The 12,962-nt window shown below is 33.6% G+C and overlaps 1 protein-coding gene across 7 annotated transcripts in view; it reads right to left on the minus strand.

The window, feature by feature from the left end:
• The window catches only part of Atad2b (ATPase family AAA domain containing 2B), a 145,385-nt gene that overhangs the window by 31,980 nt on the left and 100,443 nt on the right, over positions 1–12,962 (minus strand). For 5 of the 7 annotated variants that reach the window (XR_013088595.2, XM_076832953.2, XM_076832952.2 and 2 more), the window contains 2 exons: positions 3,220–3,355; positions 1,141–1,337 (listed from right to left, as the gene is read on the minus strand). Coding sequence is in view for 6 of the 7 variants with exons in the window: in XM_076832953.2 (XP_076689068.1) it covers positions 1,141–1,337; positions 3,220–3,355 (333 nt within the window). In the remaining variant the exon portion in view is untranslated. The remainder of the gene's footprint in view (positions 1–1,140; positions 1,338–3,219; positions 3,356–12,962) is intronic. The other 2 variants (XM_076832954.2, XM_076832951.2) reach the window with 1 other exon arrangement.

Consider the following 12,962-nt stretch of genomic DNA (forward strand, 5'->3'; position numbering starts at 1 on the left):
TTGAATTTTCAAAAAAATTTTCAAGTCTTGGCTATATCACTTGCCAACAAGTTTCAATTTCCTCAGTTGTAATGTACGAATAATAACAACCTTGCAAGAGCAAATTAACAAAGCTATGTACTGCAGATAAAATATTCAAATAAAATTTTAGATAGTCTCTTTATTCCATAAATTGGAAAATAGGTATTGCCAGACTTGCCAGGGGTGGGGGATGAAGGATAATGCTAACTCATTCTTCACAGTCATAGATGAGGTAATGGTTCCAAAGGAATCTGCTCACCAAAAGCACAGATTTCACAATTAGGACGCAACATTAAACTTTGAATCATTTTATAATTCAAGTTTAAAAAAAAAAAGAAATTAAAAAAAAAAACTTAAAACTAAAAACACCAAAGCTGTTCAAACATGGAGTCTGAACTTTAAGAAGGCCAGTAAAGATTACATTGTATTCATCCACACACTATATTATCCCAGGATAAAAAAAAAAAAAAAAAAAAAAATTTAAATCGAGAGTATTACAGTACATTCCAAATGGAAAATTCCTTTTCTCGTGACAAACCATGCTCCCACAAGCACACAAAACAATACATATAGAAAGTGAGAAATTTTCCACTGGGAGCAGAGAAAATCCTTGGAGAGAAAGTTTTAGGTGCATCAGATGTGCTTAATTTCAAACGGCATCACAGCTACAGGCATTTCCAAAATATGAAAGACAAAGAAATTTTCAGGTTCCTCAGGCACCTCTTTCAATGAGGTAAACATAATTTGGGAAATGCCAATATTAATTGGTACTAATTGGTTAATACTAATATACTCTTTGAAAGCAGGATTTATCCTGGAATAAAAATAGTGTAGTATGGACATTTCATTAAAATAACCTTTAATCCTCCTCTTAAAGAGTATGAGATCACAAAGATCAATAATAATTAAGAGGACATATACAAATTGATCACTCATTTCATCCAAAAGTCACCAGATGTTTGCTGATGACATTGATAGTTATCACATGGATTAAAATTTTACAGGCTAGGGGTAATATTCATCCATGCCTTTGCTTTTTTTCCTTCCAAAAAAAGATGTCAATATTTTTTTTCTTTTAGCCAGTTCAACTTCACTGTTTGCACACTACTGAAACAAGACCTCTTCAATATCCACCGGTTTGCTGAAGATGTTAAAGCGTTTATCTGTGGCCAGCCTCTTGGTTACATCCCTGAGAAACAACCGCAATTCTCTTAAAGTATTTTCCTCCTGGTCCTCCATCCGATTTTTTTCTGATTCTGACAACTGACGAGGTGGAGAAGGTAGTGCAAGAGGAAGCACTTCCATAGCACAAAGAGCTAAATAAAAGAGAAAAAAATGTTAAGATCCCAGCAGGGTGGAACCTCAATCACTTTTCTGGTACCCTCTCAAAACATTCTTTAAAGAAAAGGAGAATTTTAGATATATGTGAGCCATGCAAATCCAGCAAGTAAAAATTTGAATAGAAACAAAAAGTAATTTAGGGATTGGCTTCACTTTATAAAATAACTCACAATAGGACCCCTTTAAAGGACAAATTACATGATTTTAAATAATTTGTAATGTTAATTACATACAACTTATAAAAAATACTTCAAATTAACATAAATACCTTAAAATATTATACAGATTTTCTTAAGCCAACCTTGTAGCCATATATGGGGCTTCTTGAAATGGAGCAGCCATATATGAGAAATATAGTGGGCAAGTGACAATTTTTTGATACCTCCCATCCCCAAAAGAATTATAATTTAAGACAGGTCCTTTTACCCTGATATTCTGACCACTACACAGTAGGGATAGTAAATAACACTTTAAAGGAAGGAACAACAACAACAAAAAAAGTAGAAACTAAAAAAGGAATCCCAAAGTCATTGAAGAGATGGGAAGCCAGTCTAAAGTGTTATATGTATGAAAGTATGTACCCTAAGACAAACCAAAAATCTTCTTAGAAGGTAAAATATTAACTTTCCTAAACATAATACAATCTTTCTGTCATGACACTGAAACTCAGGATTAAAATGATACATATTTTTACTAATTTCTAAATAGCTATTAAGATGAAAACAAAAGTCAACAGAAGCAATTCAAAAAGAAAAAAAATTACACTAACCTTAAACACAAAAAAATTCAGAGTTTTGGAACTAAAAATATGTCTAAGTGTATGAAGGACTAAAATGAATCATTTTATGATGAAATATTTAAAATACTGATATTTATATTCACAGGAAGCCACAACCAATAATCAGAGAGTATAACTTACATAATGAATTTCCCAAGGTTTCTTGAAGAAAAAGACCCACTAAGAAAATTTGGAAAGGAGCCAATAAAGGACAAAACTGTCAAAATGTTGAATAATATAACCAATGAAAAACAAAAAGGGAGAAAATTATGAAAAAGTAAGGATTTGGCAGGGATGGGAAATAGAATTAATATCCTACAAGGACACGAGAAACATTGAAAAAACAAGGGGAAATTGCTATTTTAAAGAAGAGGCTGAAAGATTAAGCAAGCCAATCTTCTCCTTTATGCATCTTTAAAAATGGGAAAAGAAATCTTTTGAGTGATTCAGAATGCAGTCCTTACCTAAAATAAGGAATTGAAATCTGACATATTCTTAAACCCTTCTTAAAGCTATGAGTTTGAATCCAAGAAAAATCTAATGCTTAAAACAAAGCTATGATAGGTCTTTCAAATGCTACATAATGGTTGCTAAATAATTCTGCAATCTGTATGTGGGGTAAAAATGGGAGTTCATAACCCACTTGAATCAAATGTATGAAATATGATATGTCAAGAACTGTAACGTTTTGAACAACCAATAATAAAAATTAAAAAAAAAAAAAAGAAGTTCTAACCAGCGAATTTAACCTACCCTGGTTCACAAAGTCATATAGCACAACACCTGGTATTCACAGTGTACCAGTTCACATCCTGGGAAATCTAACTGAGGATCTGGATGAGAGGGATGAGAAGTTCTCTTTAACAAAGCTTTAATGAGGCTATACTTCCCAATCTTAAGTCAGGTAAAGACAATGGCCACTTTTTTTTTTTTTTTAACATGTGTCCATCTAAAAATAAATATAATCTAACAAACTGTCTTCACTTGTATAAAGAAAGCATTAAAAAAAAACTGACTCCAAGAAAGTGTAGTTCTTAACTCCATGCTCCCTTATTTTCCTAACAGCTTTAGGAACTTACCAGTATGTTTCCTTCGTGGTGGTGGCATTGATGCCTGATTGAGAATCAGTTCCTGGAAAAATTTCCTTCTGTCTTCTTCAACAGGCCTTTGAATATACAAGACCTCTTCATACTGTATTCTAAAGATACACTTAACCTACACATACATACACACACATACAAAGACATTGAATATATAGAGAATTAAGAGAACACATATACCAAATTGCAATTTCTTCAACTTCCAGTACTGTTTTCAATATTCATATAACACTCATGGACTGAACAAGAATAGAAGATTGTCCAATTACCCAAAACACTAATAAATGATACTATATCTGGAAGAGTTGTATGATAATAACAAAAATGATTGTAGCAAAAAGTTGATAATAATATTCAGATGGCAACAACCTCAAGAGCTTTTTTTTAGGTGGACACAATATCTTTATTTTACATTTATGTGGTGCTGAGGATCAAACCCAGTGCCTCATGCATGCTAGACGAGCACTCTATTAATGAGCCATAACCCCAGCCCTGAAGAACTTTTACATAAGAGCTGAAAAAGTAATTATCTCAAATCTACAACAGGAACTTGAAGGTCATTTAAGTCACCTCTTATCCTTATGTTTCTTTGTATTTCCTATCCACTGACTTCATAGCCTATGTTCTTTTTTATACCAAGTCTAATTCACTGTATCCTCTGGAATCCAGTTTCTATTGCAAATAAACTAGGCCTCTGACCTCTTCACAGTGTTCTGACACCACCTTCCATGAAAATTCTAAAGCAAAAAAAGCCAGTCATTCTCACATTCCCCAGTTCCTTCAACCTGGTGATTACCTACCTCACATCTGTTTACCTGCTTTATAAAGACTTGACCCCAGATTTCCCCCTTCTGAGATATGCAATTTAAGTCCTCTTTACATCATCCTCATTTTTCACCATGAACTTAACACTTCAGTTTATATTTTTTGGAAGGTCTATCTTTTGCCATCTAGATACCAAACTCCTCGTGAGCAAACACCATTTCTTATTCATTTATTTTTCTATACCACCACCATCCATTGAATATAGCATTTGTTGTTGTTGCTGCTGTTGTTTTGGCAGTACTGAGGATTGACCCAAGGGTGCTCTACCACTGAGGTACATCATCATTCCTTTTTTAATTCTGAGACATGGTCTTGCTAAGTTGCCAAGGCTGGTCTTGAACTTACAATCTTCTTGCCTCAGCCTCCTGAATAGCTGAAATTACAGCTATAACAATTCTTAAGAAGCATGTATTGAATGAGTAAATACATTCTTATTACTTTTGTTACCCAAGCCATGTCAAATTGGAAAAAGCAAATAAAAAAAGAACTAAGAAACACCAACCATGACAATGTGGAAATACTGGATTAGGATTCAAGATATCAGATTCTAACCTCAATATAGCCAATACAGTTGTGGTAAACTTTGGATAATTCATTTGGTTTGCCATTTCTAGCCACTTACTGGATTAACTCTATGAAGTGAACACAAGAATTTCATAAATGTTACATCATTAAATCTTTATAACAATGAGGTATGTATTATTCCTTTATTTACAGATAATGAAATTTGGGATCAGAAAGATTTTAAATTATTTGACTCAAGATCACAAAGTGCATAAAGCCTAACTGCCTTTTCCAGCTCTGAAATTCTGAGAAAAGAAACAAGGAAAGGTAGACATCAGAATTCAAAATCTGGAGGAGGAATTATTATGTCAACTCAAATCCAAGTCATTTAAAAGATTTTTAAATTTCACTTGTATCCTTCTAGTGTTTTGTGCAGGCTACCTTCATGCACATTTCCCTCCAACCCTTTGATCTATGCTTTGCTGGCCCTTCTTTGAAAGTTCTGAAAGCAAATTTACTACAGCATATACTGTGTGCAAAATATCATGCCAGACACTGCAATTATAAAATTGAAGAAAACATGCTTGCTTCTTTTTTTTTTAATTAATTTTTATTGTTGGTTGTTCAAAACATTACATAGTTCTTGATATATCCTATTTCACACTTTGATTCAAGTGGGATATGAACTCCCATTTTTACCCCATATACCGATTGCAGAATCACATCAGTTGCACATCCATTGATTTACATATTGCCATACTAGTGTCTGTTGTATTCTGCTGCCTTTCCTATCCTCTACTATCCCCCCTCCCCGCCTCCCCTCCCCTCTTCTCTCTCTACCCCCTCTACTGTAATTCATTTCTCCCCCTTATATTTTTCCCCCTTTCCCCTCACTTCCTCTTGTATGTAATTTTGTATACCCCTGAGGGTCTTCTTCCATTTACATGCAATTTCCCTTCTCTCTCCCTTTCCCTCCCACCTCTCATCCCTGTTTAATGTTAATCTTCTTCTCATGCTCTTCATCCCTACTCTGTTCTTAGTTACTCTCCTTATATCAAAGAAGACATTTGGCATTTGTTTTTAAGGGACTGGCTAGCTTCACTTAGCATAATCTGCTCTAATGCCATCCATTTCCCTCCAAATTCTATGATTTTTGTCATTTTTTAATGCAGAGTAATACTCCATTGTGTATAAATGCCACATTTTTTTAATCCATTCGTCTATTGAAGGGCATCTAGGTTGGTTCCACAGTCTTGCTATTGTGAATTGTGCTGCTATGAACATGGATGTATGCTTGCTTCTTGTTATCAAAGATCTTAGAGTCTCAGAAGAAAGCACATAATACCATGATGGAAGAGCTATGAGAGGGGTAGCAAACACACAGGGGAGACTCTGCGAGGAGCAGGGGTACAGAGGCATTACATAGTATATAGCAGAAAGGGCTTACACATTGACTGGATATTAAAAAGTAAACAGAAATAACATGATTCTGTTCAAGAGTCACAAAACATTTAGTTTTAGTTTTAAATACTCTTTCTTCTGATCATTTTCAACATTAATTCATACTGAAGAATGGTTCTTATAATTCCCTGAATAAACCATGCTCTCTTTCTCATTGGTACATGCTATTCATTCTTTCCTGAAATCTTTTTATTTTTTCCTTCTTCAAATGTTTTTTTTTTAAATTGGTGGACTGAACTGTACACAACAGTGGGATCCATTAAGTCATATTCCTAATACACATGCGTGTGTGTGTGTGTGTGTGTGCCTGCTTGCATGCACACATGTACACACACTGACATAATAATCTATCTCTTTCCCTAGTACCTTTCCTGGAAAGATCCACTTGCTCTACTCTACTGAATACCTTCTTTTCTTGTTCTTGTTACAATAATCCTAAACCCTTACTCACGCTCAACTTAGAAACTGATGCTTTCTGGGAGACTCCTGGGTTTTCTAGGCACGCATTCGATGTTTCTCATTAAGCTTTTTTTTTTTTTTTAAACACTTTAATGATTTTTAGTAAATTTGTACAATTATACAAATATCACATGCCAGTTTTAGAACATTTTTATTAATCCCCAAAAGATTTCCTCATGTCTAATTATAATTAATCCTCACTTATACTCACACATATCAACCCAATCACTACTGACTAACTTTCCGTCTCTAGAGATTTGCATCTTCTAGAAATTTCATATCATATGTTATCTTTTGTATCTAGATTCTCTTGCTCACATGTATCTTCGGGTTTGTCCAAGTTTTAGTGTGTATCAGTATTTCATTCTATTTATTGCGGAACAGTATTTGACTTTATGTACATATCACATTACATTTAGCCATTTATCAAGTAATGAACAAACAGGCTGGTTCATTTTTTGGTTATTATAAATAATACCACTAGGAGCATTCACATACAAGAGCCTTTGTGTTAATGTTTTCATTTCTTTTATGTAGATACCTAGGAATAAACTCCTGAGTCGCTCCATAAATTTATGTTTAACTTTGGAAAGTGGCTGTACCATTATACAATCCCACCTGCAGTGTACAAGGACTCCAGTTTCTCTATATCCTTGCCAACACTTGGCACTATCTGTCTTTTTGATTATAGCTATTCTAGTGGGCTGCAGCAATAGTTCATTCCTGGATGACTAATGACATAGCACCTTTCACAGGCTTATTAGCCATTTATAAATTCTCATATGAACATCACAAAAGAGGAATCATACAATATTCATCATTTTGTGAATGACTTATGTCACTTGGCATAATGCCTTCAAGGTACCTATGTTGCAGCATGTACCAAAATGTCTTTCTTTTTAATGTTCCATTGTTTGTATATGCCAAATTTTATTTATTCATTGATTTGTCAATAGACATTATGGTTGTTTCCACTTTTAGCTACTATGAATAATATTGCCATGAACATGAGTACATAAATACCTGTTCAAGTCCCTGCTTTCAACTTTTTTGGGTATACACCCAGAAGTTATCTTGCTGGATCATATGGAAGCTGTGTCTAATTTTCTAAGTAACTGCCTTGGTATCTTCCATAGCAACTGCAAAATTTTACATTCCCACCAGCAATGCACAAGGATTCCAATGTCTTCACATTCCTCCCAACACTTGTTTTCTGTTGTTTATGTGTTTTTAAATAATAGCCGTCCTGATGAGTATGAAGTGGCGTCTCATTATGGTTTTGATTTGCATTTCCCTAATGACCAGTGATGCTGAGCATCTTTTTACATGCTTGTTGTCCCATTTGTATATCTTCTTTGTATAAATGTCTATTCAAGTTCTTCACCGATTTTTGAATCACTTTTTTTTTTTTTTACGTTTTTTTGTTATGCTTTGCTTGTCATTGTTAAGCTGTGCTTTATACACCCTGGAACTCAATCCCTTATTAGATTTATGATTTCCAAGTACCTGTTCCCATTTGTGGGTCTGCTTTCATTCTGTTGATAGCGCCCATTGATGCAAAAAAAATTTTAATTTTTATGAGTTCCAACCTACTTATTTTATCTTGTCTGTACTTTTGGTGTCATATGCAAGAATTCACTGTCAAATCCAGAGTCCTAAAGCTTTGCTCCTATGTTTACATTTAACACTCTTTAAGTTTTGGGTATTAAATTTAGATTTTGATCCATTTTGTGTTAATTTTGTATATCCAACTTTAATTTTTTGCATGTGGTTATCCAATTTCCCCAGTACTGTTTCTTGAAAAGACCATCTTTTCTACATTGCATGGTCTTAAAACACTTGTCAAAAATCATCTGAGGAAGTCTTTTCATTATTAAGTTTAAAGAGTTTTTTACGTGCTTGATGTAAGTCATTTATCAGATAGGTGATCTATTTGATATATTTTCTCCAATCTCTGACTTGCTTCTTTTTTTCTTTTTCCCTGTTACATACTGGGACTTGAACCCAGGGTCTCATGGATACTAGGCAAGTACTCTACTACTGAAGCACATTCACCAGCATACATTTTCTTTCTTCTTCTTCTTTTTTTTAAATGTTATCTCTTAAAGAGTAGAGTCTTTTGACTATTTGTTGGTTTTGTTGTTTTTTAAATATTTTTTAGTTGTCAATGGACCTTTAATATTTATTTATTTATTTATACGTGGTGCTAAGACTTGAACCCAGTGCCTCCTCACACATGCTAGGCAAGTGCTTTATCACTGAACCATAACTCCACTCTAAGAGAAGAGTTTTTAATTTTTTCTTTTATGTATCATACTTCTTATATGTCCTATTACTATAACAGCACATCTATTATATTTTAATTATTTTTAATTTTTTTCAGTTGTAGATGGACATAATACATTTATTGTATATTAATTTTTTAATGTCTCCCTTCCCACTCAACTTTAATTCTCGTGGAGCAGTAAATGTCTTTTTGTTTCTCACCTATTTTATTCATTCATTCAACAAAGATTTACTGTACTAGAAATATGTATGCATATATAGGTCCGTTTGTGTTTATATGTATATCCAGAGACTGTGTTAGGGAGTTAGACACTGTGGACAGAAGACTAAAGAAAACAGAAATTGGGGTTTGGGGTAGTGGCTCAGTGGTAGAGTGCTTGCCTAGTATGTGTGAGGCACTGGATTTGATTCTCAGCACCACATAAAAATAAATTTAAAAAAATAAAAAGTTCTATCAACAACTGAAAAAAATTTTAAAATAAAACAGAAATTGACCTGCCTTAAGTAAATTCAGATTTACTAGTACACTGCATTGCAAATAATAGGCACTTAATAAATTTTTGCTGAATGAACAATGGTTTTAACTTGATGAATATCACTCCTCAGCATCACAACATCCAGTAACTACTTCTATGGAGTCTTAGAGAATGTCAGGCAATTTAGGTATATGACCTTTGGAATTAGGAAAACCTGAGGTAAAATATTTACTTTCTCATACTAGCTGTGAGACCCTAGGCAAGTTACTTTACTCCCATTAGTTTCTGTTAGCCTGTGAGTCCAGTTAATCTAAAGCAATGATTTCCAAAAAAAAAAGTTTAGAAATGTTTCTTACATCATATCAATTAAAATTTGAAAATATTCTCTCCAGAATATTTATCTAAATACAGTATTCTATTTCTATTATAAAACATACATGGACAAAATATTTAAGCAATATGAAAAATAAACATGAATAAAAGTATAAACTTATTTGGGGGAACAACTGGACTATAAGAAAGAAAGATATATATACAAAGAAACATTTACAAGACAATGTAAAAAGGGCTCTAAAAGATGAGACTGTCATTTTGGCTCTCTATCAAAGCACTACTTCCACTGGGAATAACTCTTTTTTGAGGGGGGAGGGATATGGGGGGATTGAAGTCAGGGTGACTCGCCCACTGAGCCACATCCCCAGCCCTTTTTTGTATTTTATTTAGAGACGGGTCTTCACTGAATTGCTTAGCACCTTGCTCTTGCTGAGGCTGGCTCTGAACTCCCGTTCCTCCTGCCTCAGCCTCCCAAGCTGCTGGGATTATAGGCAAGTACCACCACACCCAGCCGGAAATAATTCTTTGGGGGTTTTCTTCTATTTTTAAAAGCTGAGAAAACCTTAAACCTTTTCCTTTCATCTTTGAATAATGGGTTTGTTTTCTTATTAGAAGAGTAGCATTAATTCCAGAAGATTTACAAAATGACAATTAAAAAGCATGTTATATGATCAGAAGTCTCAGAGAACTTCCATGATACTCACTTCACAAAATATGAGTAACATTAGTACTTGATTAATAAGGACTACATATACAGAACATAAAGTGAGAAAAGAAAGTTGTACTCTCAGGATTTGATGCTAGTAAATTACTAATATTTTAGATACTAATTTAGGGTACTGGTAAACAAATAATGAAAAACCTTATTTAGTCAGAATACATTTTTTTTAATTTTAGTTGTAGATGGACACAATATCTTTATTTTATTTATTTATTTTTATGTGGCACTGGGATACAAACCCAGGGCCTCACATGTGGGAGGCAAACGCTCTACCACTGAGCTACAACCCAGTACACTCTTTGAATCCACTGAAAAGTCCGACAACAGGGGGCTGGGGTTGTGGCTCTGTGGTAGAGCACTTGCCTAGAACATGTGAGGCCCTGGGTTCAATCCTCAGCACCACATATAAATAAATTAATTAAATTAAGGTTTAAAAAAAATCCGAAAACATAGTAACTTTAAAAATATATATGATATAATAATGTTAGCTTTGAAATATTAAACCAAAAGTAACAAATACATATGTACATGCATAACAGTAACAAGCAACAGTAGCAAGACAATAAACTCAAAAGTTGTCCTTTTTTTTTTTTGTATTAGGGATTAAACTCAGGGGCACTTAACCACTGAGCCACATTCCCAGCCCTTTTTTGTATTTTATTTAGAGAGAGTCTCACTGAGTTGCTCAGGGCCTCAATAAGTTGCTGAAACTGGCTTTGAACTCATAATCCTCCCGACTCAGCCCCCAAGCTGCTGGGGTAATTACAGGCATGTGCAACCACGCATGGCTCAAAAGACTTATTTATAAAATTCTAAGACAATATAGAAGGAAATTTCCAGGGAATTATTATGTTCTCAACTGGAATGTTTAATTTCCCAAATATTTTTTATGTTTTCTCTTTCTGTTTATAAAGTTTTAAAACTAATTGACAGAGAGGATCTAACTTTAAAAGTTGTTCCTAGGTTATGTCCAGATTCAGTCCATTCTTTCAAATCAACTTCAACTGCATTCATACTTTATAATACTAATACCAAACATTTTATAACTTTATGATCTGAAAAATAAGTTTCCATACATTGGCTTATACTAACAACACTATCTAATATCCACATTCTATAAATAAAAAAACTGAGGTTATTCTAGCTTCATATATTTATCCAAGATCAAAAGACTATAATAAGTTATTATCTTGGTTTTTCTGACTCTTACTACATACAGTAGTCTGCTAAATTTCATTGCCCTGTATGATTATAAACATTTTGATTAATGGTTTTCATGTACTATCAGATTTTGAATAACCAAAAATAAATTTTTCTAAACTTAATATACTTCCTTACAAGAGCAGTAAATAAATCAAATTCATATTAGCAAAATAGCTAATGAAAGCTGAGACATAAAAGAAGTCAGTAAACAAATACCTTAATCATAAAATTTAACATAATCAGGATTTATATTATAACATTAAAACATCTAAATACTTTATATCATCATTCCTACTGTGTCAACTGGGCAAAATATTTCTAAGCACTTCTCAAGGAGACTATTCGATGACCCATTAAGCATAGAATATTAAGACAATTTTTTAAAAATAATCTCATTCACATGAGTTGATACACCAATTTCTTTTTTTTTTTTTTTTTTTGCTTTTCCTTCTCTTTTTTTTTTCTTTTCTGTTTTTTTTTTTTTTTATTCAAAACATTACAAAGATTTCAAAATCACATCGGTTACACATCCACATTTTTACATAATACCATAATAGTAACTGTTGTATTCTGCTACCTTTCCTATCCTCTACTATCCCCACTCCCCTCCCCTCCCATCTTCTCTCTCTACCCCATCTACTGTAATTCATTTCTCTCCTTATTTTTTTCCCATTCCCCTCACAAACTCTTATATGTAATTTTGTATAACAATGAGGGTCTCCTTCCATTTCCAAGCAATTTCCCTTTTCTCTCCCTTTCCCTCCCACTTCATGACTCTGCTTAATGTTAATCTTTTCCTCCTGCTCTTCCTCCCTGCTCTGTTCTTGGTTGCTCTCATTATATCAAAGAAGACATTTGGCATTTGTTTTTTAGGGATTGGCTAGCTTCACTTAGCATAATCTGCTCTAGGGCCATCCATTTCCCTGCAAATTCCATGATTTTGTCATTTCTTAGTGCTGCGTAGTACTCCATTGTGTATAAATGCCACATTTTTTTTATCCATTCATCTATTGAGGGGCATCGGGGTTGGTTCCACAGTCTAGCTATTGTGAATTGTGACACCAATTTCTTTTCTGAATCAATTGTGATTTTCCCTTTGATTTGAACTCAAAAGCTAAATTTCACGTTTTAAAAATATACATATTAGATAATAAAGAACTTAATGTGATGCTACTAATAAAAGAACTAAAAAGTCAAATCCCACCAAATTTCCTCACAGCTAATTTAAAATAATTATAAGGCAATAGATGATGAAAGAGCTAAGATTTTCTTAGAAGGCTCTCTCTATATATGTCAGATTCTGTTCTAAGCATGAATCATCACAATCTTCAAGACTTAGGAAGACATTACTACTATACTAAAAAAGAAACTGAGGGCTGGGGTTATAGCTCAGCGGCAGAGTGCTTGCCTCACACACGTGAGGCACTGGATTCGATCCTCAGCACCACATAAAA

The sequence above is a fragment of the Callospermophilus lateralis genome, chromosome 14 (genome assembly GCF_048772815.1).
Source record: "Callospermophilus lateralis isolate mCalLat2 chromosome 14, mCalLat2.hap1, whole genome shotgun sequence".
In the NCBI taxonomy this organism is placed as follows: Eukaryota; Metazoa; Chordata; class Mammalia; order Rodentia; family Sciuridae; genus Callospermophilus; species Callospermophilus lateralis.